This window comes from Dermochelys coriacea, chromosome 3 (genome assembly GCF_009764565.3).
Source record: "Dermochelys coriacea isolate rDerCor1 chromosome 3, rDerCor1.pri.v4, whole genome shotgun sequence".
In the NCBI taxonomy this organism is placed as follows: Eukaryota; Metazoa; Chordata; order Testudines; family Dermochelyidae; genus Dermochelys; species Dermochelys coriacea.
The window spans coordinates 150,573,846-150,598,515 of record NC_050070.1 but is presented as its reverse complement, the minus strand read 5'-3'; the positions used below and the strand labels follow the sequence as shown (position 1 = coordinate 150,598,515).

The following is a 24,670-nucleotide window of genomic DNA, read 5'->3' as shown; positions in this document are numbered from 1 at the left end:
TAGCTCACGAAAGCTTATGCTCTAATAAATTTGTTAGTCTCTAAGGTGCCACAAGTACTTCTTTTCTTTTTGCGAATACAGACTAACACGGCTGCTACTCTGAAATTTGAGAACTGTGCATTTATTGCATGTGTCGGGCAGCCTCTGGGTGGGTGGAGCTGTTCAGTGAGCCCATCAAGGCCCCAGGCATGGTGAGGAGCTCAAAGGCACCCCAGGAGCTGGGCGATGGGCTCATTCATTCTGGTTCCAGTATGGAAAAGCGCTTCACAAGTTTCAGGGTTTGCTGAATTGTCCATTAGCTCTAGGCCCTGCCTCATCTCAGACCAAGAGGTGGGAGCAACAAGGGCTCCAACTGGGGACATAAGGGGACCATTTCAAGTGGGAACAAGCAGTGGGTAGGGGGTATAGTCAGTGACTTACGGGGGACGCTGGAGAAATTTACACCCCTTGTCCCCAGTCTCCCTGCCCCTCTGGGGCTGCCCTGTCAACTCCTTTCTGGGGCTGGTGTTTCCCCTGTTAATCTACAGCTACTCAGGACCTTGCTTTGAGCTCCCTGCCTTGGGTATCCCCCGGGCCCCAAACTCTCCTTCCCAGAGAACCTGCTCCGGCTCCCGCTGAAGTCAATGACAGTCTGGGCACTGATTCTAGGGAAGCAGGAGCGGACTCAGCACCGCAGTGGAGAGGTGCAGCTGGTGAGCAGGCCTGCCCTGACAGACTGTGCCTCATAACCCAAGCAGGGACAGAATGGCCCCTATGCCTTTAAGAGCCCAGCCCTCTCCTCCTCTTATTCTAGTGACAGTCAGCTGCTTTTTCTCCAGAGCCATAGCCCTCTGCATGAGTCAGGCCTCAGCTATGCCTGGCTGGCGCCATACCCAGAGCAGGGCCTGGATCCCTCCTGCCCTGGAGGGACATTCGCCAGGAGTGTCTGAATCCTGCCCAGGCTGCTTGGCTAGAGCAAAGCAGCCAGGCAGCCCCCAGCAGGGGGGCCAGGACCCTTCCATCTGCCATTGACATAGCTAGAGCAAGCCACCCCATGATTGCCCCGTGATTGCCCTCTGCTGCCAGGAGCTGGCATTGCTGAACCCAGCCCTCCTCAGGGCCTGCTAAGGAGCCTTGGCTCGTGCCCCATGTGTGACTGTCCCTGCCCCAGGAGTCTAGGGCTGCCCAAGAGTATTCACAGCATGGGCCATATGTCGATAGAAAAATGTTTTGTGGACCCCTCCACCCCATTTGTGCTCATGCCCTGCCAGTCACCATCACTCAGGATGCAGCTCCCTTCCAACCTCTGCATTGCATCCCTGGAATCACTAAGCTCCCTGGGATATGTGCCATCAGGAAGGGGCTGCTGCTCTTTAATAGTCTATCATGCAATCGGGGTTCTGAAAACAAACCTTACCCTGCTTCTCTTTGCTCTTCATTTCCTCCCCCTACATCTGTGCTAGCCCCCCTCTCTCTGGCATGTGCCTCCCTGGGGCTTGGCTCCCTTTTCTCCTACTCACCTGAAAGGGCTGCCCCGCCAGACTCCTCTTCTCCACATCATGCAGCCCGGCTGCATCACCCTCTTCTCCTCTGCACAGTGCTCTCCTCCTGGTGGCTTTGGTCCCTGGGAGTGGCACCTCTTTCCTGGGTAGCAGCAGGCCCCAAAGAGGCAACCAGACTGGTTCCTTGTTCTTTCCATCTGCTTTAACATGGTTTCCTTTGCAACAAAGAGTCTGGAGATCAGTATAACCAGCTGGAGACAAGGAGGTGCTCGCCCCAAGTGACCTGACAGCTCTGTGCAAAGCACAGTAAAAAGAGCGATAATCTGTCCCGGGGAACAGAGAGGGAACTGCAGCTCACCCAGACGCAGTGGGACCCCCACACCAGCTGATTTCTCTGCTGAACACACTATTGCTTTACTGCAGCACCTCAGGCTCTCAACCGCTTTAACCACGAGGGGCCGCTCCCCTGGGCACAGGCAGCGCTTTGAACTGGTGATGTAGTCTGGAAGTGCCAAGCGTTGCTAGTGGGAGAATGCAGCTGTAGGCCTGGGGGTCCTTTGGGCAGCGCAGGTAGGGGAAGCGTCAGGGGATTCAGCGAGGTGAAACTGAAGAGCGGAGGGGATAGGTGGGGGTTGGTGTATGATTCAAGTGTTCCTAGAGATAAGGAAGCTTCAGCTAGCCCTGCCTGCCGGGTGGGCTGTGTGGTGGGTTGGAAGAAGACCCACTCCCCCTTGCCAGACACCTGGCATGTGCATGCAGAAGCTGGACCAGGTGCTGTCAAGCCTAAGGGGCAGCACAGACACTGGGCAGGGAGCACAGAAAAGCAACAGCCACCCCTCCCTCTCTAGCCCAAGAGAGGACACTGGGCTGCTGAGAGCACACACACACACAGAGTGGGTAACACAGACACCAGCCATGAACACCACATTCCCCAGAGGCCTCAGTTCCCTTCTGTCTCCCTACAAGAAAGGGCGAGATATTGGAGCCAGGCCGTAGATAGCAGGGGAGGCAATAACCCACACCACTGGTTATTGGACTGTTACCCCACCGGCAAGCCCCTCTAACCCCACTGCTCAGGCAGAAAGAGAGAACCCCCTTCCACACACTGCCGCCAAGGGGCTCTCGCTTCAGGCCCCACCTTGGGGCTGCTGAACCTTACAAGGGCTGCTGCCAGCCTCTGCCACTGGGGGGAGGAGGGGCAAATGCCACCCCACACCTGTCTTCTCTCGGGCAAAAGGCCCTGTGGGAGCTAACGGGCGGAGTGGGCTTGAGTGCAGCAGCAGGCAGCACCTCAGGCGGGGCAGGCGGGACTCAGGGCGGGGCAACCGGGAGCCCAGGCTGGGTTCTAGGTGGGCGAGTCAGAGTCTATCCTGGATGCAGAGAGGAAGATGGTTTGGGGGCCTGGAACACGTGTGGCTCCAGGCCTGCCTGGCCTTCCTACAGCCCTGTCAGCACACTAACTAGGGGGAAAGGCTCATATTTAAGGCTGGGTAGAGCCTCCCACCCCCAGTGGTGCCTGAGGTCCAGCTCCCAGCTCTAGGCGGAGACCCCCCCCCCCCGCATGGTGCTCATGGCTTTGGGTGCCAGCCCCAGGCAGAGCCTGCCCCCCTTCCCCTTGCCTGAGGCACTGGGTTCCCACTCCAGGCAGAGGTCCCCTCCACACAGTACCTGTGGCTCTGGGGTTTGGCTCCAGGCATGGCCCACCTCACATGCAGTGCCCAAGGATCTGGGCAGTGCCCTCCGCACACGTGGTACCTGAGGCTCTGGGCACCAGGCAGAACCCGCCACCCCACATTGGTGCCCGTGGCTCTGCATCCGCCTGCCAGTGCGAACCCATTTGACACAGAGAGGCTGGCAATCTGATAAGTTCAATTTTTTTTTTTTTACACAAATATATACAGGGTATTATACACAGCTTGACACAGACACAGTGCCAGTTAGAACACAGCTCCCCGCCCACCCCCAGGCAGTGCCCAGGGACCGCGCCCAATAGCCGCACATACAGAGCAACTGCAGCCTGCCTGCCACACTGGGGTGAAGGGGGTGCTGCAGATGGGAATAGGCAGCCGAGGGACCAGCATCCCCCCTGCTCCCCCGTCTGGACAAGGGCACTTAGAGCCCTGTGCTTCATTTCCCCCAGGCCAAGCTAGAAATCAATCAAAATTAAATTATGTGCATTTCAACAGGGAGCTCTAGAGGGGAGGGGAAGTCTGCCTGAGGAACCCACCAGGCCCACCCTCTCACAGTCACTACCATAGAAGAACATGCTCCAGCCATCAGCTAGCTGCTAAGAATGAGCCAGGGTCTGAGCCCTTCATCCCTTTGTCTTCCCCCATCAAGGAAGAAGTCCTGCTATTGCCTCTGGCTCTGGCATTCCTATTAGGGGGGCAGGGTAAAGGAAGGACATCCGGTCTCTGTTCCAAACTGCCTTGGACTTGCTGTGTGACCTTGGGCAAGTCTCTTCCCTGCTGTGCCTCAGTTTCCCCCTTTGTACCATGGGGATGACAAGTCTGACTGCCCTCCTGGGAGCAGAGATGGGGAAGGCTGAGGCTTAACTCTTTAGTTTCTATAAAATGCTTTGAGCTCCTGGCTGGAAGTTGCTAGCAAAGGACCATAGCAGGTTATTACTACTTTTCCTGAAGTCTGCTCTGACACACCCACTGGGCTCCAAGCGCTGCTCCGGCTGCAGTTAATTGGAGCAGCGCCCACGTAGGGTGTGCAGTCAGGGCTGTGGCCAGCAGTGGCCAATGAACAAAGCAGCAGGGTGAGGGAGGCAAGGGAAAATAAATACAGCTCACCAGCAGGGAGGTTTATTTTGTGTTCCTGCTGCTCACTCTGCCTGGCACGCAGCCCCCTGTGCAAATCCAGCCTAGCATGGCTGTGGTGCTAAGGGTCGGAGGGAGGTTTTAGAAATATGCCCAGCAGGCAGTGATGTCCCGGGAGAGTCCCACAGCAGCATGTTACACTCACTCATGGGACCAAGTTCACAAAAGAGATCCAACTCTCCTGGAGACTGGGATTCCAGAGCTGGGCGAGGCATGATGGCAGAGGTTGCTTCTCACGCTGCCTGAGCAATGGGGATGGGGAGCCGCAGCCCTACGCTGGCAGGAACCAAACACACAGGAGGGGTCATCCAGGCTCTGTACCTGGGCCAGGGAATGATGCTTAGCCCCAGCGCTTGTTGGTAGCTGGGTTCAGTGCCCAGCTGCACTCCATAGCAGTCAGGGAAAGCTGACCCCAGTCCTCCCCCTTGCTGGCCCCACTGCGCAGACACAGGACAGCATGGGGGGCAGTGGCGGCAGCTGGGTGTCAGTTTTTTATTTTTTGGGGGGGGGGGGAAATGTACAAAATAACGCCACTTAAAACAATGCCAGATGCCCCATGGTGAGCCGCCACCACGGTCCGACTGGGCTCCAGCTACTACAGACGTGAAAAGGCCGTGCCGGGGGAGGGGCTCCCTCTTCTCCTACAGGCTGGATAGGATACGCACCCGTGCTAGCCCCCTACGCTCCCCTTGCCCTGTGCGGGGTCCTCCCACTATCCTCGCCACCCGGATGTGCTCTCCGGGCATCGCTGAGAATCGCGGTTTTCACTGGGTGACACCTGCTCCCCGCACTCGGCTGGGTGTTGTCACTGACGCTGGGCTCCATGGGGAAGAAGAGCAGGAGCAGGCCCAGGCTGTTACACTTCCCCCAAACCGGACCGTGGCCCTCACGTGCCCACAGAGCCAGGGGCTGGGGAGGGGCACCCACCCTCTGATGCACACGAGTGTGGGGGAGACACAGCTGCGGGGCAAAGGGCAGCGCAGCACAAGGGCACTGCTCCTTCCGCAGCTAGGACCAGTGCTAGCTGCAGGACTCCCAGCCGCCTGCTATTAGCTGGGGTTGCAATACCTTGATTAAAGCTTTTTTTCTTTTAAATCTAATAAATTGTTAGTGTTCAAGATTCCAGATGTGGGGGGGCAGAGGGGAGGCCACTGGAGACCGGAGATCTCCTCAACACTTGCCACCTCAAAGCATCCAGGCTTCTGCTGCCTCTGAGTCCTCTTCCTCCCAGAATGGAAGCAGCAAGGGTCAAAGTCATCTTCCTCCTCCTCTTTCCTCTCCCTTCCGGGGGTCTCGTGGTCTCAGTATGTGTTAGAGAAGGTAACTAGTAAGAGCAGGTCCCTTCTCACCCACCCAGATGGGAGTGAGAGGGAGCGGGGCGGGGGAAGCAGGGAATGTAGAATTTGATGCACGGCCCCTTCCCACCCTTGGAATGAGCATTAGGGCAGCAGCCTGGGCAGGTGGGAGGGGGCAGGAGCTGGCATCCTCCTTGCCACGCTCCCGGCTCCATTTGGTTCTCTCTCCGTTTGCAGCGGCCGCCCCGGCTTCCGGGACCGCCCTCCCCCTCCTGCCCTCTGGGGTCACTACTGGTGGATCTCGTTCTCTATCAGGCTGTCCTCACACGACTGGAAATCCGTGTCATTCATGCCGTCCGGGTTGATGAGCTCTTCGTCCTGGGACCCCTGCTCCTCAGACTCGGCTGCGTCGCCCTCCGGAGAGGAATCCTGCAGCACTTGGGCGATGTACTTTTGCTGCGGAGGGGAGGGGGAAAAAGACAATAGACCTGTTAGCTCTGTGCAGGCTGCTGGAAAGCCACAGCAGTGCAGTAGGGCGGGTAAGCGACATGCAGACAGGAGGCTGAGTGCAGGGCATGCTGGGGCTGAAAAGAACTCCTACTGCATGGATTGCACAAGTTTCAGCATGAGACGGGGGCAGGGAGAAGGGCTGGATGGTTTCAGGGAGGCCGCTTGGATGGGAAATGTTAGCAGCACGGCCAGGGGTGCAACTCTTGACGTCCCATTACAGGTAACCCCCCCACCCCCCATTTTCTGAAGACTTCGAGGAAGATCTCAACCTTCCAGAGAGCCAGGGGTGGGAGAATTGGGAGTAGTGGGGGTCAGAGCTTCTACAAGACTGGAGGGCCTGATATTAAAGGGGTCTGATTTTCCCCACAGAAGACAGGTGCCCCGCACTTCCCGGCAATCTAAGATGGCTCAAGCTGGGCACTCGCATATCAAGGCCCTTTTGAGAGACGCTTCCCTACTGTGGGGATAGGGCGTGGCAGGGGATCTAACCAGGAGGAACAAAGCCACCCCCTCAGGAAGCTGGAGTTCAGCACAGGACCTGGTTTACCTGTACGGACACCTGTCTGGCTGCATGGCCAATGTGAGCAGTCACGACAGTTTGGGGAATTCTGCCCATCTCTGCCCCCCAAATCTGCAGATCAGCCATGTCACCGCAGAACTTTACCAAACAGGGCCCTTGGGTAACTGGAAAGCGCATGGCAGCAGGACTGTGTGGGCTTGGGAAATAGTGACAAGGCCAGGTTCGCCGCAGCGGCCTTTACACATACACACAGCCATTCCGATGAGGCCTCATCAGGCCTCCCCCGTACCCTGAATACGGTGAATCAGGAGTCATGCTCCTGGAGGGGAATCCAGCCCTTCCTTTACTAGTCACACATTGTTTGCTCTCAGGACAAATCTTGACATTGCAGAGGACTCACAGCACCACTTCCTTGTCCCCTTTGTGCCACCCAGGGCCCCCTGGCATGGAGGAGTCCCCAGTGGGATCAGGACTGGTGTAGCCAGCTCCTGTAGGAGGCCCAAAGAGCCCTGTTATAGGAGATGAGGGAATGAAGGGGCATGGCTGGGATGCGTTGCAGTCCAGCTATCCCCAGCTAGCAAATGGTCTCTTGGAGATCATTACCAGCTGTCACAGGTCAGAGCAGCCCCCAGGTGGCTCCAACTTACAATGGAGATGCGGACAGAGTCAGGCAGTTGTAACCTGCTCCTTGAGACTCCTACCTCCCTCCCTCCGCCACCCGCAGATCTGAGCTGCAGCAGAGTATCTGGCCTTGGAAGGAACTTGATTATACCAGAGCCGGGTGCTCAGGAGAGATTTAAAAGGGGTAGCCTCAGGGACTCCAGACCCCAGAGAGCTGGGCAGGAGGGGGAGAGGTTACCCCAAAATGTTTTCATTCCATCTTGTCAGATTGCAATGAAAACAGCTGGTGCTGGGATGTGGCGGTCCCAGCCCTGCAACATTTGCAGCGTGCACTGATGGGTGAGAGCCAGAAAGCGAAACAAAAAGGGGAACTGACCAGTCTGGTTTCATTGTCCCAGCTGAGAGAGAGGCAAAAAGTGAACAAACAGCATCAGGGGCACGAGGGGGAAGGGAGGAGACGGACAGTACAATTCCTCATCTCAGCTGGGCGAAGGACATGCGGAAGGGCATTCTCTTCTGAGTCCTGCCTGCACCCCACGGATGCTGGCCGGGCCAGGCCAGAAGTGAGGCCCTCAGACAGGAAGGGATGTGTGCAGCCCCCTTCCCCTGTCCCAAACCGAGAGACGCAGGGCAGCGGGGGAACTGGTGACTCACAGCGGATTTGGGAGCTGGCGGCACGGCGGCGGGTTGTCCGTTCACCCTCCCATCCACGGCATCCACCTCTGTGTGGTCAATCTAGAGGGCAACAGAGTGAAATGGAGACATGTCACGGAGATGGCAGGGCAGCTGGTCCACTGACCCCGTCAAGCCTTCCCTGGGAGCCTTATCTGACCAGGGAACCTGGGCGCACAAGCAATGGCTGGGCTGCGGGGGGCTGAGTGCCCAGCTCAGGGGCAGCCCCATGAAGCTCCTGTTCCAGGAGGCTGGAGAGGGAACAGGCTTATGTGTCAATGATGAGGCATGGCAAGGGGGTGCGCCTCCCAATAAGCTTTCCTGCCCCCCACAAGACCAGTGGCGGTAGTCCTGAGATGGGGGAAATGGCCCTGTCCTAACTACACCCACCTGCATGTGAGTGGGGAGGCAGGAGAGGTATTCGACCAGGGAGCCCATAATGAAGGGGAAAGGCCCTGTGAGGAGCTTCCCTAACAGCCCAACTTGAGGTAACCCCTCATCACCTCAGCCACGGTTCCGTCCAACCAGACACCCCCCACCCCCAGTGCCTCCTGGGGCCTCACCTTGTAGTTGTGAGCACTGAGGTATTTGAAGTGTCCGAAGCAGACATGACACAGGCAGATCACAATGGTGATCACAAGAACCACAAAGGTGAACATGGAGGTGGGGGCCAGGAACCCTGGGCAAAGCAAAGGGTCACAGTCAGGGCAGTCGCACACTCAGCATGCAGCTCTGCTGGCTTCACCATCCCCAGGGGCCTTTGCCCTGGTCCTTTGCCCACTACCAAGGGGGGACAGCCAGCAAGCGGTGCTGGAGGGACGGGAAGCCCAGCACTCTCAGCCAGGCTGAGTTCGGTGTTTATAATTCGGTACCTGCCACGTGCCCCCTTAGCTCCCTCCCCTCGCCCCGTGCTTACCTGTGCGCATGGTGGAGAAGAAGAGAAGCCAAAAGAGGCAGAGAATGGGGGCTGCCACCACCTGGTTCACGGCCCCCGAATGGATCTTCTTGTCCAGCTTGGCTGGCAGGTAAGCGTAGTACAGGTTGTACCTGTCAACCAGATGCTTGAGTAGCATGTACATCAATCCTGAGAGAGAGACACAAACACAGTGAGCAAGAGCAGTGAGGTGGCTGCTGGGCTCCAGGGTCAGCAGCAGGGGATAGTGGGAGATCAGGGACCAGCTCACAGGTGCCAGCATGCTCTCTCCGCAAGGCTGCTCAGGGCTGGACTTTAGGGAGACTACTCCAAACTCAAGGTGCTGGGACACTGGAGCGAGTTAGACAATACTCAGGTGAAGCCCCATAAATTCTCCCTACCACACCTGCTGGGAAGGCCCTTCTCCAGTGTCCACTTCACCGCCGAACAGAGGGGTCACAGAGTGATGGGGGAGTTGCACTCCACGCAGAGCCCCACTTTCCATAAAGGAAAGTATTCATTCAATGGGGCTAAGGGAGGACTTTCCAGCGTTATCTGACCTATTCCACACTCCCAGTCCCCTCTCCGCCAGGCTGAGCTGCTGTTCTAGGCATCTGAGCGTCCGCAGCGACACATGTACCTGCTGTAACACCCCCCCACCCCGGGGAACCCCCGCTCTGGGATGCAAGCAGATTGCTCTGCAACTGCTGGAGAGGGGGATCCTCAGGCCAGGTGCGATACTCAGGGGGCTCATTTCCATGTCATTATTTGTGCCCCTTAGTGCCAGCAGAAGCTGGTGCCACATATGCATGGCAAAGCATTGAGTGCCACACCAAAAATTCAACCTCCTGGAATACCAGCATCAGGCAGGGCATTAGCACTGACCACTTCAACAAGTGTCGAGAGGGTAGCACTTGCTTGGCTGAGAACCTCTGGCCTGGCACACCCTTCTAGGCATGAGCTCTGCAAACATGGCCTCTCCAAGAAGATATTTCAGGGAACAGAAGACAAGGCCCATGATAATATTGGACAGAGAAGCTTCTCAACCAGCCACACATGGAGCATTATGTAGCTAGGTCATCGCTCTCCACGCTCATGTGGAGACTATGATCCACCAAACAGAGTGGTTCAGGGACTCCAGCATCAGCTGGACTGGGCAATAGGTCCATTCGCTGTCCCCACACACGACTTATCACCCTGTAGGGAGTGCTGTCAGAGCAGCAGAAAGGACATACTGCCAGTCAGGAAAGCGTTCTTTTGGGGCAAAAGGGGTCTTTGGGCAAGAGGCAAAGCAGAAACAGCTGTTATGCAAAGACGAGCGATGCCCTTTCTTTTCCATCTGGGAAATCTACAGCTCACTGCCCAGCCTGGCAGATGTTCTCACTGCAGTTACAGGGGCAGCCATCCCCTGAAATGGGGGCAGCAGAGAGCCTCCTGGTAGGGAGCGGGGGGATCATCTCTCTTACCTGGTCTGTGTAATACAGGTGAGAAACAGCAGCAGGCAGTGGGTGGAGCTTCCAGCTGGTAACTTGCTTGCCCCTTCACTGGGAATGCTGGGCACCAAGGGGGTGCGAGAGCCATTGTGTGTCTATTTACAGACTGGCTCTCTAAAGGGTCTAATTCTCACAAACGCTCAAATACTAGACCCAGGTGACAGAAATCATGCCACACAAGGGCTGTGGGGGTACCATCAACAACAACTAAATATCAAGGCCCGAAATCTAAGACACCCCTCAAAATGTATTCAGAGGAACATTTCTAATGACTTTTTTTGTAAGGGTTCACAAACAAAACTGGGCTTGGAATGTAAACCCCAGTTAAAGAAGATAAGAAATTGTGCCATTAAAGAATCATAGCCATGCTTTCCAAATTCCCTTCCCCAAACAGATTAAGGGGATAACATCTACTGATTTATAACACTGAAATAAATATGCAGGATGGCTAAATCGTCAAATGAAAAGCTTTGCTAGTTCTAGGTTAAGGATTTGTAACTGTGGACAGCAAATGACCTCAGATGAGGTAACACTTAGGCCAAGACCTTGGTGGTGTAAGTGTGGTTTTGCCAATTCTTCTTTTACATAAAATTGCTGATCTGCTTAAAACAGAGATGGGCAAATTTTTTGGCCCGAGGGCCACATTGGGGAATAGAAATTGTATGGCAGGTCATGAATGCTCACAAAATTGGGGTTGGAGTCTGGGAGGGGGTGTGGGCTGTGGATGAGGAGTTTGGGGTGTAGGAGGGTGCTCTGGGCTGGGACCAAGAGGTTCGGAGGGCAGGAGGGTGATCAGGGCTGGGGGAGGGGTGTGGGAAGGGGTGCAGGTTCCAGCTGGGGGTATGGGCTCTGGGATGAGGCTGTGGATGAGAGGTTTGGGGTGCAGGAGGGTGCTCCAGGCTGGTATCAAGGTTTTGGGGAGGGGGATCAGGGCTGGGGTAGGGGGTTGGGGCATAGGGAGAGGCTCAGGGGTGCAGGCTCCGAGCGCCACTTACCTCAAGCAGCTCCCGGAAGCAGTGGCATGTCCCTTCTCTGGCTCCTACGTGGAGGCATGGCCAGGCGGCTCTGCACGCTGCACCATCCACAGGCACTGCCCCAGCAGCTCCCATTGGAGCGCTGGGGGGTGGGGGATGACACACTGGAGAGTGTAGGAGCCGGAGCAGGGCCATGCCGTGGCTTCCGGGAGTTACGTGGTGCGACCCCCTACCCGGAATCGCAGCTGGAGTGCCGGAGCGGGGCTGATCCACTGGCTGGAGTGGGGCCAAGCCGTTGGTGCAGCTCGCGGGCTGTATCCGGCCCATAGTTTTCCCACCCCGCCTTAAAACGATGTTATTGCTAACAGAACAAAGGTACGTATTGTGCTGGAAGTTTTGAGGTATAAAGAGACAAACCTGTGACAACAAAAAAATGTCTTCATAGGAAGACCCAGGGCAGTGCGACATAAAATGACATGACCCACAAACTGCAGAACCATACAGGAAAAATGGTGAAGCTGGGTAATTAAAGCTTGTGCAGGAGTAATGTACGGGTTATCCCAAACCCAAAGGGTTAATGTGTTAAAAGCTGACTGAATAAAGATTTGTGATCTGTAACTTAGAAATGTACAAAAGATCTAAGAGAACATGTGCCCACACTGGAGAAACACTGCGGCAGAAACTGAAGGAGGAAACTGAAGGACCCCACCGAGGATCAGAGAAGGCGATGACTACCATGGAAGGTGGCAGAATTTCCCAGTGCCCCACAATATGGTAACTTGGGCCCATTTACCAATTCTGTCTTCTCGGTTATTAATTGTCTGGCATAAATGTATGTGGACACTATAAGTGACAATAAGTGTCTGAAATTGTATAAACAAAGGTAAAAATTGATTAAGCCTAAATCGGGTGGACTTGTGACTCAGTTTCCCAACTTTTTACCCCCACCAAGGTAATGCCTCCAAACGCACCCTGCAGATGGGGCTCCCCTACTGGAAGCAATGAAAGACACCACCTTCCTCCTGCCTTTGGCTGCAAGCCCTTCCAAGCGCAGCGAGGCAGAGGGGTGCTGGGCCACCTACCAAAGGGGACGATGATGGGGCAGGTGATGCTGTAGGTCATGACCACAGTGAAGACGCACATCATCCAGGCATAGGCGGCTCCGAACTGGAACTCATACGCTTGATGCTGCGGGAGGAAGCAGAGAGCACATCAGCATGGTGCGCAGAGCTACCCAGCGCCCTGGGTAGCGGGAAGCACGTGTGCATGCACAGGAGCACGCGCACTGCTCTGTCCATGTACAACAGTCTGTTCAGACTCTCTGCGGATGGGCCTGTCTGTGAGCGCACACATGGCATGGACTTGCCTTAAGAGGAGCTGTGGGCATCCCCCCCCAAACCTGCTCTCCCCAGGCTCTCTGGCTGCAGCTCTGATCTTCCTGACACGATACCTGTTAGCAGGCTGTTTCCTTAACCACTAGTCAACGTACACCTATGCGTGAGCATGCATCTGGATGTGCACGGTATGGCTGTGCAGCTTGCACAGGTACAGACTCACGGGTGCACGCTTGCACAAGTCTACAACTACAGGAACACGCCCAGTTTGTTCACCAGGGGCCTGACATGCATTGGGTGCTCGGGGCAGGTCTCCTACGGTGGCCGCGAATGTGCCCAGTATCTGCTAGGGGAGATGGGGTCGGCTCCACCATGTACCCGCTTGACATTCCTCCGCTCAGCGGCTGAGCGGGCCAGGCAGAGGCGGATCATGTACATGAGCAGGCCAGGGATGCGCAGCAGGTCCATGGCGTTCCCGATGAAGGCGGAGGCGATGACGTAGTTCACAAAGAAGGCCCCGTTATCAGGCAGGAAGACGCACCTGAGGGAGGGGAGGAGAGCGAGACAGGCAAGTAATGCTCCTTAACCTGACCACAGACATGGAGGGGCATATGGGCTGCAGGTCCAGCTGGGCAGAGAGGAAGTTGGCCAGGGCTGGCACTGCCAAGCAACGGTCACTGTTCCACCTCTTCCTCCTAACATTCTGCTTTCTAGGAGCCGGTGTGTTTTACCACAAACAGGCCAGTCTCCCCACGTTTCCCCCCAGGAATAAACCTGGCTAGGAAGAACCAGCTCAACAGCTCTAGAAGCAGCTTTGGCTTGGGAAGACCTCACAGAGGCTTAGGCCCCCTCTCCCAGCAGAAGGCACGGGATGGGACGGGGCAGGAGTACTGGCTGCGTGGGGAACACCCCAGCTACGCCAGTCCCAGGCTCTCCCAGCAAGGAGGCACGGGATGGGACGGGGCAGGAGTACTGGCTGTGTGGGGAACTCCCCAGCTACGCCAGTCCCAGGTGCTCCCAGCAGGAGGTGTGGTAAGGAATGGGGCTGGAGCTCAGGCTGTGGGGTGACTTCCCCCCAAACTCCAGACCCAGCAGGAGTTACAATTACAAAGAGAGGCTTTCTCCGCCCCCTGGTTTCAGATACCACTTACTCAAATCGCACTGCGGCCTCAGCCAGGAATTTTTTGTCAAACAGCCAGCGGAAAAACACATCCAGACTAGGGAGAACAATTAAAAACAGAGTCTAGTGTGAGTATATAAACGTTTGGAGATCAAGGAGCACAAGCTGTATGCACACGTGGTCACGACCCATCTCAGGAGCTGGAACAACAGCGAATACACAGTAATCTTGGAACACGGATGCTCTCAGACGTGTATATGTGAGAGAGTGCTGCTGTCCTCCCCTTTCTAGTCTTTAGGACAGCATGTATAGAGGAGGAAATCTTTAGTATATGGTGAGACTACTGGGAAAGAGGGCTCAGACCGTGCTGGGCTGTCTGTCTCTGTCGTCCATCCCATGCGCATCGTTGTACCTGTACTTCCTCACTCAATTCTGCAGGGGAGTTAGCAGCAACATCTGCTGCTATTCTCTGCTGACCTGGTGGGGAGTTATGCTGGGGTTTTAAATGGCTGCTTTAAAGGAAAACAGCACTACAATAGGAAGTAGTTTCTACACACTTGAACCAATATAAAAAATGACTAACACATTTGACATTATATATATATGAAAATTAAAGATGAAATAAAGATGCAATGATATTGTCAGTCTGAGGGGATTCATATCAAGATTAGAAGAGCAGAACGGTAGGGAATGGCAGACAATTTCTACAGCTCTTTTTAGTGCACATATTTACACCCTTCCCCCCCAGAAAAGAAAACATACAGAACTTGCCCTAACAAGAGCTGTGGGAATGGTTTGCTGTCTCTGGCTGCAGTTCTGAACTTCCTGCCTCCTGACACGTCAGTGGCTTGTGTATCCATTGACCTTGAAATCTAATTAATTAAAATAAATTTTATATCAAGGTAGTCTCAGGCCCCCCGCCCCTCTCCCTGCATCATATTTTTCTTGTTTTTTAAAACATTTTTCTCTCTGCTGGAGAGAAACACAAACAAACAGGTGAACCCCACCTATGCAAGGCAAACAGTGAAACTGACTAGCTCCAAAGGCCCAGATCCTAAGATCAGTGGAAGTTAGGTGCCTTAATCCCTTTGAGGATCTGAACCAACCTGCCCTCAAACACACAAAATAAACAAGCTGAAAGAAATCCTTGTTCTCTCTTTTAATTCTATTAGGTTTAGGCCCAAATTCTGCAGCCTATGGACTTGCACGTGCTCATTTGTGGAGTGCAGTTTGACCCTGAAGCATTGCTTGTGTAAATAGCCAGTAAAAGATTCTCAGTCAGAAGTGTAATTATTTTTAAACCAAGGGGATCCTTTTAAAGTGGAAGCCTCCTGGGGTCACACAGCTACTCAGCCCATATCAGTAGAGATTCAGATAAAGCTTCAGGTATTTTCAAGATACTCCTGGAGAATTTTCCTTACTCTTGTAGCACTTTGCACTCTCCCTCATTCCCTCTTCACGTCAGTGCAGCCTGGGCTCTGAGGCCTCCAGCACAGAGGACCTGTCCTAACAGCAGACAGCTGGTGGGAAACCATTTTGGGTGGCTTTGTGAGTGTTGCCATGGAACATTGGCCTGAGGATTTGGGAAGTGGGTCCAGAAGAAAGGCTGAATGGGTGACACTTCATTGCAACATGTGGGGAGGCTGGCTGCATCCTGCCCCCACCTGGCTACAATGGGGAATTGGCTGGTTTTGTACAAATGAGCTTATTTAATAGGTTTGTTGGAAGGGGCCAACTGAGCAGAATCTAAGCCCTGTGCAATCGGAGAGAAATTAACCAGCTTGCACAGAGCTAAAAGGGCCAACCCCGTAGCTCTCAGGCAACTGCCACCATCCCAAGCTCAAGGGGAACAATTCCCTATTTGCAATTAGAGAGAAGCCAGATGGGCGTGAGGGCCGTCTCCTCAATGATACAGGACAATACACTGGGCTAAGGGCATCCTCAGCCCAGTGCTTCACGTGGTGCTGGGTCTCCAGACCTGCCTTCGCTTCCTCCTCACCCACCTGCTCAGGCCCAGCGAAGGCAGCAGCAAGACCATGAAGATGAGGAAGGTGTAGCACTTGTGCATGGTAGTCCTGTTCTCTCCAGACCTGTGGGCACAGAGGAGGCCATTAGCAAGTGGATTGGGAGCCCCACAGTGGGCGATCACACCCATCTATCGATCCATCTTAATTATTTACAATGCACCCTCTAGGCCCCTTTAGTACTGATCTGTCCATTGTACTTGACTATTATTATCGTTAATTATTTGTATTCTGGTAGCACCTAGGAGCCCATCATGGACCAGCCCCCTGCTGCGCTAGGCACTGTACAAAAAGACTGTCCCAGGACGTGTGAAGGGCAAATGAGTACAACAGATAGATAAATGGGGGATTGCTGGAATATCTGAGGGCTCACAATCTGCAATGTCTTTATCCTCGGCAGTGCTGTTATCCCCATGCTACAGATGGGGACAGACTTGCCCAAGGTCACACAGGAAATCTGTAACAGAGCAGGGAATTGATCATGGTTCCCTAAACCCCAGACAGGCACTCTAACCACTGAATCATCCTTGCCCTCACCTAATATACTTCGTTCAGCCCCAGCACTCCCAACCCTCCAGGGGCTCCTCCTGAATCAGCCACAGCAGTGAATGCAGACAGCATCATGCCTGGTGCTTTACAGTCACTGAGGCCTAGTCTACACCAGAAAAGATTTGCTGGTATAGCTGGAATGGTAAAGCTCTCCCCTATGGCAGACATCTTATGCTGGCTAAAAACTGCTTTTGTTTGTATAGCTTATAACCGTTCACCTTATTTCACACTTTTGTCGGTACAAAATCATCACCCCTAGCCAACACTGCATTACTGGCACACACTTCTAGTGTAGACCCGGGCCTAATTTACCATCACAGATCTCCAGCAGGGGGCTGGGATCATTCTCCGATTTGGACAGATGAGGAAAGTAAGGCCCAGGGAAGGGATAGGACTTGCCCAAGGTCACACCCAGCTGGGATTAGAACTCTGGATTTCCAGGGTGCCAGCTCTATGCTCAGACCACTAGACATACTGATTGCAGGCCTGCTGCAATCTCAGCTCAAATAGGCTAAGCCATGTGACCTAACAACATGCGATCAGGGCAGCTGGGTCCGACACAGCAAATATCTTGGCTCACAAATACATAGTGATAACAATCATACGCATACGAATGTAATGCCTGCCAGCCATCTGGAGCCCATAGAGCTTAACAGACTGTGCATATTGCAATCAGTTCATCCAGTCACTGAAGTGCAGCCACCTCTGAGATGGGGTCCAGCACCTGATTAACAGCTGCAAAGTGTACCACCCCCACAGTTTACGCCAGGCGGATCTTAGGTGGGAGGAATAGGACAAGCAGACCTTGCTCTTGTGCAAGGTGCTGAGCGCACACAGCTGGCAGTGGTGCTCAGGCTGAGACCAGGTGCTGGCTGTCCTTACCTGGTCCAGTGTGCTTCAAAGAAGGCGGAGTAATACACGATGGTGGGCAGCAGAGCAGAGAAGCACCACAGCAGCAGGGTGGGGAAGAACTGGGTGATGATGGGGTTCTGGGAAGGCAAAGAACACACCATTCACTGCAGTCAATGCAAATCCAGAGGCTGGGCACGTTGGGGAGGGCAGCAAGCTAACCTGCTGCATTGCCAGTGGCAGAGGACAAGAGCTGCCAGCAGAGCTGAGTGTGACTCTGCCCCTTTGGGGGCTGTATCCATAAGGGCACTTTCCTCAACTTGGGAATCCTGGATGGGAACCCACAGCATCTCTGCCTTATCCCCTGGTGAGAAGCAAGAGTCTGGGAGTTGTATAGGGCGGGGAATGAGGCACCAGCCCCAGGTCCTGCCCTGGGACTCATTGGTCTCCATGTAGGGATCAGCAAGGGTGCAGCTACTCCAATGGTCAGGCTGGGATTTTCCCAAGTGTAGAGGCAGCCTAATGCAGTCAGTGTATCCCCTATAGTTCTCCTTTGCTCTCATAACACTTTGGTCCCTCAGCACATCAGCGGAGTGTTTTCTTGGTCTCCGTTATGGTAGAGAGAGCCAGGATTTCCTCCCACTTGCCATGCATACAAAACTGAGTGCTGGCTGCTGGCCGAAGAGCCTGGCAGTCCCTTGGGAGAGTGGAGATTGCCTGTTTGCCCAGGTTCTGACAAGAGAGGGATTCTCAAGGCCTCTCGTAGGGTCGCAGCCAGAATCCTTGGCCACTCACGTCTCCCCTGTAAATGCAGCCACCTTGGAAGCTCTGGCTCCAACAACGTGCTCTCTGTTCTACTCCAACAGGCTCTGTGGTGCCGCAACTCAGGACAGGGACAGGGAGTCTGGCTGCTTTCTGCCCTCACGGAACAGAGCAGTGCCCACACAGCAGTATATGGACAAGGCCCTCCCCTCCCCACACAGGAGCACTTGAGACCCGTAGGGACCTTGCTCAGCCTGATGGGGTCAGGCCTAGTCTGCTTGGATATGTGAGGTGGAGGGACCAGTGCACATTCGTGACCCACCCCCACCTCCCCAGGGCTGTTCCATGGGACGGGAGGAAGGGGAGGGCTCCTCATTCCTGCGCCTGTCCCTCTGGCAGGCCTTACATTCAGATACTCCACAGGCTTGGTGACGTTGAACTTATCCATGGTGGTGATGATGATGGCGGGAGTGGTAAGGAAGAAGAGGAGGAGGAAGAGGACGACGTTGATAACCAGACAGCGGATCCACCAGATGAAACCCCGGATGGAGAGGTGTTCCCTGGGGGGAGACAAGGTGCAGAAGCCAGTCAGGAAGGGATCACAGGGGGAGGCAGAGAGGCGCCAGAGACATTGGTCTGTGCTGGGCAGAGCCTAGGTTGTTACTCTTCAAGTGCCTGAACCCCCTTTAGAGGCACCCAGATCCCACTGCTCCCCATACAAGAGTCAGATCCATGGCCCAGCCAGGCTGTGACCCTGCACCCAGATGTTTCAGTGGAAGCTAACTCCTCCAGCCAGCTGTGTGGGCCTTTCGATGGGGATGCTCCCTCTTCTGAGCCCCCGAGCTGCCAAGGGCACTCCTGGGCTAGGCCCATGGCCCTGATGGTTCCTTCCCTTTACCAGGCTGTCCGTGCCCCCATATCCCTGCTGCTGCCCAGACCTGCCCGGCAGGAGGCGCGGCCTGCTCACCAGTAAATGTTCTGTGGGTCGGGGGCGTAGGTGACAGTCCAGTTGGAGATATGGAGGGACTCGCTGCAGGAGGAGGCCCGAGGCTCCCCGCGGCACGTGCAGCCCTGGCACTTGCACACGTTGAAGTCTTTGAGGATGCTGGAGGCAAGAGGAAGAGGGGGAGAGCGTGAGGCATCCCCAAAGGGGGAGATCAGGGAGGCTGAGCACCCAGCTATCGGGAGGGGCACCTGGCCATTGTTTTCTAGCCGCTCACATGCCTGCCTGGAAATGACAGTGACTCTTCTTCCCATCCCCTCCCTAGTCCCATGGCAGGCCCCTTGCACTCACATGGCTGTAATGGTCTCGTTGTGGAAAGTGACGAAGGCCATCCCCAGAGGCTTCTCATTCACCTTCTCCTTCTCCCGCTTGTAGTCATCCTTGAGCTTCTCCTCCAGCTTGGTGTAATACTCGATGGCCTCCACCTGGACATACGGACGTGGGTCAGAGCCGAGAGCCACGCAACCCCACCATGCTCCTGCCCCCTCGGGCCCCAGGCCGGGCACGCCCCCAGAGGGCACAGTGACACTGCTCCTCCCCGTGCGCTACATCCAGCGGCTGGAGGCACAGCTTGGCTAATCCGGACAAGCCGCGTGGTGCATCAACACCACTTGGTGTTAGGATTGAAAGAATCAGAGTTAACGAGGCAAATGGGTGGGAGCTGGGGCAGGGAGCTGTTTAGTGGGGGGCAGCAGGGACAGAAACAACAACAGAGAAAAACGAGCTTCCTCTGCTTGGAGGGCCCCGGAGACGCTAAGGGCAGACAAAGGGACAGCAACACGCTGGTGTGCCAGGATTTGGGCTGAGCCCTCCTCTACTTGGGGGCTGGCAGGAGGGCAGTCTCCCAGCACCCCCCACGCCACCCATGCTACTGCCTCGTGCCCTTCCACCCCCTGCCCCCGCACCTCCTCACAGCCCTTGATGACGCAGCAGCACAGGTGGCCACAGGGCTTGGGGTTGATCATTGACGAGGTGTTCTCCTTGGTCTTCAGGTTGGTGAAATAGATTTTCCCACGTTCTGCTTTCTTCCTGTAAGAGGAGGGGGCGGGAGGGGAAGAAGAGGCTCAGACAGGCCCTTCCCCTTGCTGCGACCACCACAGGGGCAGCAAGCAGGGAGAGCGAGTGAGAATGCAGGGAGGGTGGTGGTAGAAAGCATGGGGGCTCGATCTGCATATGTGAATCTCATATGTATTTTTTAAAGAAGGTTCCCACTCAGCTGAAGCAGAGGCTACTGGGATTTCATTACCCCAGGGTGAGTAACCACGGACCCTAGGAGTGTGCAACTAACTCTTCCCCCACGTCAGGTGGAAACACAGCTCAAAGGGGGCGCCACAGACACTTAAGGCACCGCGCCGGGACGTGGGACAATCCCAGGCTCACTGCGTGACTGCAGCAAGTCACTGCCCCTGTGCCTCAGTTCTGATCCTTCCCAGCCCCACAGGGGGGCTGAGAGTCAAACCCATTATGATCTGCAGAGTTCAGACACTGTGGTTGTGGTGGGGGCCATACAAGCAGATTGATAACCCCAGAGCAGTCCTGGTAATTCAACTCTGCCCTACCCCACTCTGCCATGCACCCAACACCAATGCTTAATGTCTCCTCAAAGTCCGGGGCTCCCCACACACAGCTCTGCCAGTGCCCCGCACCCCTGACCTGCAGCCCCCCTGCTATCCCAGCCCTGGGCCCTTCAAGCAGACCCTATCTCCTGAGCCAAATAGTCCCCAATTCCTTTGCTGTTTAGTGGTGCAGACAGGGCCTACGCAAGGACTAGCCCGAGACCATCCCATGCATTTTTTTGGTGACCTGCTCTCTATAACCCTCCTGTTGCTGAGTCTCACCCTCTCACCCCAGCTGCATCCCTTGTGCTCTGTGCAACACTCCTGGCTAGGCTTGTTGGGGGCCCTCCATCCATACCTGCCCCAGACTTTACCTCTCTGTATCAAGAAACATCAGCCTGGCCACGTTGTAGCAGGGGCGCGCCTCCAGCACAGTGCAGTTGGAATATGCCTCCCTGTGGATAGGAAACAACCCCCGGCTCATTAGTGATGAGATGGAAAGCAGCAGCTCCAACAAACCCTCCAGCAGCCAGTGGGATTGCTGGGGGTGGGTGGGAACTCAGACTCCATCCTCAGGCCTAGGCCCTATCATCAGGGAATTCTGCTAAAGCTGTGCTAGGTGCGGGGGGAGGATATCGCCCATGCACTCTGCTCTTATGGGGGAACGTGGTGGGGAGGAGAGTGCCTGCTTGGAAAACAGTGTTCTTGGGCTCCTCTTCAGTCCTTTCCCCTTAGAAGAACCAGGGTCTCATTGTGGGGCTTCTAAAAACAAGTGGTGGAGGGGAGAGTCCTCTACTGTTGGAGAGGGTCTGGGTGTACCTCAGCCACCGCCCCCCACTCCGTCTCCCCCGACATCCCTTGGTTTAGTCGTGCCCAGGGAGATTTCTACAGAGACAGGGTTGGCGCTGAAGGGTTCAGCATTCCCTCTCCCCTGAGGGCTGGGACAAGGGCTGCTTTCTATATTGGGGTTTTTTTTGTCAAAAAAAACCCCAAACAGCTGAAAACCAAAACCACTCAATTCAGAAATGCCTCCATAGTGCCTCATGGGAGTTGTAGTTTTGGTGCCTTATGCCCACATCCTCCTCTACAAACCAGGTTCCCCTGCTGGACTACATCACCCATGATGCACTGTGGCACTTGGTGCATCCTGGGAGATGTAGTCCAGCCCACAGACTAGACCATAGGCATGAGGCACTTCAACTACAACATGAAACAGTGCGGTGACAATACTTTTTAAAAAATTTATTACATTTTTATAGTTTTCAATTTTTTGCCAGAAAGTTTAAATTTTCTGCAGAGGAAAAAAGGTAGCTGAAGCTGGGACCCAGCATGCATGCACAGACTCACTCAAAATGCTTCTTGATCTTCTCCGACTCAGCATATTTTGAGATCCCATTAATGAAGAGAGTTCGCTTCACCTGGAAGAGACAAAGGGGCAGAGGGAGGTGAGGGCAGTATGGGAACCCACACTAGGGCAAGCACAGGACACTGGGCTGTGGCCAAGGGGTGAAGCCAGGTCAGGGTTAACGTCAGGAGAGTAGGCTCATATTTTCCCGGCTGTGCCCAGGGTTACACATTTAGCAGGTTGTCTCTCATCCCCCACCCGCCACGCAGCCAACGTTTCCTCCAGCCCCAGTTCTGTCCTGGTGAGACAGTGATACAACAGCTGCCTGAGCAGAGAATGGGTGGGGACATTAACGATAGGTGGCGAGGTGGCTTTCAATGGGGGAACCTAGAACGTCCCTAGCAGAGGCGTTGCCTAGTGGGAAGGGACAGGAGATTGCACGCTCACTGCTGCAGCTCAACTCACCCAGTGGGGGCCCTGGAAATCCCAGGACCGTTATAGTTGCATCAGGGGTGAGGTGCGGGCAAGAACCCTGCGCGGGGAGTCACCCCCAGCATGAACGGGATGCATGGCTGGGGTGGCAGAGAGAGGGAGGCTGGAAGAGCAGAGAAAGGGAGGCTGGAAGAGCCAGCCTTACCAGGTCATCCTCTTTGTAGCGCATCTTGGAGGTGTGCCGACGCATGCTGTACACCGTCAGCAACAGGTACAGGAAGGCAAAGGACGTGTGCAACCACAGCAGGTTATTTCTGTCACCAGAGAGACACCACTCAGCTGAGGCCACCCCGTTGGTGCTGTGAACCCACCCCCACCTGGTGCCTGGCCAGTTAGCCAATGTGGGCTACCCCACTCCCTCCAGGGCCAGGCTACCAGCCAAGGGCACTGCAGCTGGGGACAGTCCAACTGGCTGGCATGGTGCATGCATGCTGAAAGGCTGCTACCCAGCACAGGGCTCAGTGGTGGCATCCCAGAGGCTGCTCCCAGGCTTTTGTTCTGGAGACTGTGGCTGGGACCTGGTTCTGCAGAGCGAATGAGCTGGGACAGCAGCAGCAGGGGACAGAGGAGGCAGCAAAGCAGCCTCCCAGGCCTTCCTGGGGCAGCAACCCCTGTGGTTCCACCTGATACACTCCAAGGGCCCTGCTCTGCCCCCTCCTCAACGTACCCAGAATTCAGGTTAGCGATCGTTGTTCTCCCAAAGCTGTAGGGGTTGTTCTCTGGGGAGAGAGCGACAGACAAGACACCTTTAATTCAATCCAGAGGGTTGTGGTTTGGGCTGCCTGAGCTGGGACATCCTGGAGCAGGACAGAGTTGCTCTGGGAGTCATCCCTGCAATGCCTCTGAAAACAGAATCACGCTGCAATCCCCGTGAAACACTAAAGGGTCAAAGGTTAAGTTTCTGAGCTCCAGTTTTCCTGGCTGAGTTGCAAGGGGGTGAGGGCTCAGCAGAACCCCCCTCCCCACTGAGAGTGAAGCCACCCCCGCAACAGCCTCCCTGCCAGCGGGCGCTCCCAGCTGCCACTGCAGCGCCAGGGCAGGAAGGGATGCTCCCTCACCTTGAGAGCCCATGTCCTGACTGGCCCCCCTCTGCAAGGACTCTTGCGAGGCTGCTGTAAGCAGGGCTTGCTAATTCCCTTCCAAAGGTGGGAACGCAACAGGGCCAGCAATAGCCCCCCCTCCCCATCCACTCACCTAGCAGGTCCCCTGAGAAGTTCACGGGCAGCACGATGCCAACGGAGAGCACGCCCACGGCTACCAGCAGCCCTATGATGTGCCGCTGGAAGGAGAGATAATGGACTGCATCGGCCCCGCACTTATCCCGGATCTCATCGTCCCTGGCAAGGACACAAAGGCGGTGAGGCATCACCTAATAAGGGTATGGGGCCAAATCCCAATAGCCCTTCGGTGCCCAGCGCTCAGCACCTTAAGCACCCAGAGCACTAGCCCCTAACACCAGGGCTAAAGCAGATCTAATGACGCCATCACTTAAAGGAGCTGCAGAGCCCTCAGTCCTAGCCCAGGGAGTGGCCCGTTAGGGACCTCAGCACCTTGCAGTCTGGCCTTGCACTAGCCCAAATATGAATCCACTAGCCAACATCCATCTGCTGCAACTGCATCCCAGTGCTCCCAGCCCCTGCAGGATGGGGATGCTCAATCGTGGCAGCCTGTCAGGCAGCTGTGCCCATGCAATCCACCGTCACTGTAACCCCCGTGGGTTCCCCATCTGCCAGAGGGGGTAATGGCACCGACCGCACAGACTTTAAGAGCTAAGGATGGAAAACACTAGAGAAGAGCTTTGGGGCACCCTTTTCTTGAGGCCCTGGTAAGTTCTCCTCACCTTCACTGGCACTGGACCCCGCTTTGAGAGCAACAGGCACAGCAGGGACCAGAATGAAGCAGGAAAGGGGGTATCGCCTCAGAGCAGGAGCTCGGTGGGCAGAGGGAAAGGGTTTGTGATTAGGCACTGGAATGGGACTGGGAGATCTGGGCTGAATCCCCTGCTGCACCACAGGCTCACTGGGCAACCTGGGCAAGTCACTCAGGCCCATCGAGACAGCCGTTGGCAGGCATAACCCCCAGCGCAGGTCCCAGATGTGCGTTAGCTTGGCTCCAGCGAGTGTGTTACGAAACAGCAGTGTGGCCGCAGCGGGCTAGCAGCACATGTACATTCCCAGGTGCCAGGTGGGCTTGCACTGGGGTGGCTGGTCCAAGCCGCTGCCGGTGCTGTTGCAGCCACACTGCTGTTTTTAGGCACTAGCTCAAGCAGACCTTGTGCATCCGTCTAGCCGCAGTGGGAACCACGCCTGCATAGACGTTCCCTTCGTCTCTT

At 55.5% G+C, this 24,670-nt stretch overlaps 1 protein-coding gene across 2 annotated transcripts in view; it reads right to left on the bottom strand.

The window, feature by feature from the left end:
* Window positions 1-3,344: 3,344 nt before the first annotated feature.
* The window catches only part of TMEM63B (transmembrane protein 63B), an 89,085-nt gene continuing 67,759 nt past the window's right edge, over window positions 3,345-24,670 (bottom strand). For both annotated transcript variants that reach the window (XM_038395339.2, XM_038395341.2), the window contains 18 exons: window positions 23,533-23,675; window positions 23,006-23,057; window positions 22,484-22,592; window positions 21,849-21,919; window positions 20,876-20,956; window positions 19,851-19,974; window positions 19,237-19,370; window positions 18,910-19,047; window positions 18,349-18,502; window positions 17,214-17,320; window positions 15,762-15,848; window positions 13,790-13,855; window positions 13,017-13,179; window positions 12,387-12,492; window positions 8,841-9,008; window positions 8,488-8,603; window positions 7,907-7,987; window positions 3,345-6,057 (listed from right to left, as the gene is read on the bottom strand). In XM_038395339.2, coding sequence (XP_038251267.1) covers window positions 5,890-6,057; window positions 7,907-7,987; window positions 8,488-8,603; window positions 8,841-9,008; window positions 12,387-12,492; window positions 13,017-13,179; window positions 13,790-13,855; window positions 15,762-15,848; window positions 17,214-17,320; window positions 18,349-18,502; window positions 18,910-19,047; window positions 19,237-19,370; window positions 19,851-19,974; window positions 20,876-20,956; window positions 21,849-21,919; window positions 22,484-22,592; window positions 23,006-23,057; window positions 23,533-23,675 — 2,068 coding nt within the window. In that variant the 3' untranslated portion in view covers window positions 3,345-5,889. The remainder of the gene's footprint in view (window positions 6,058-7,906; window positions 7,988-8,487; window positions 8,604-8,840; window positions 9,009-12,386; window positions 12,493-13,016; window positions 13,180-13,789; window positions 13,856-15,761; window positions 15,849-17,213; window positions 17,321-18,348; window positions 18,503-18,909; window positions 19,048-19,236; window positions 19,371-19,850; window positions 19,975-20,875; window positions 20,957-21,848; window positions 21,920-22,483; window positions 22,593-23,005; window positions 23,058-23,532; window positions 23,676-24,670) is intronic.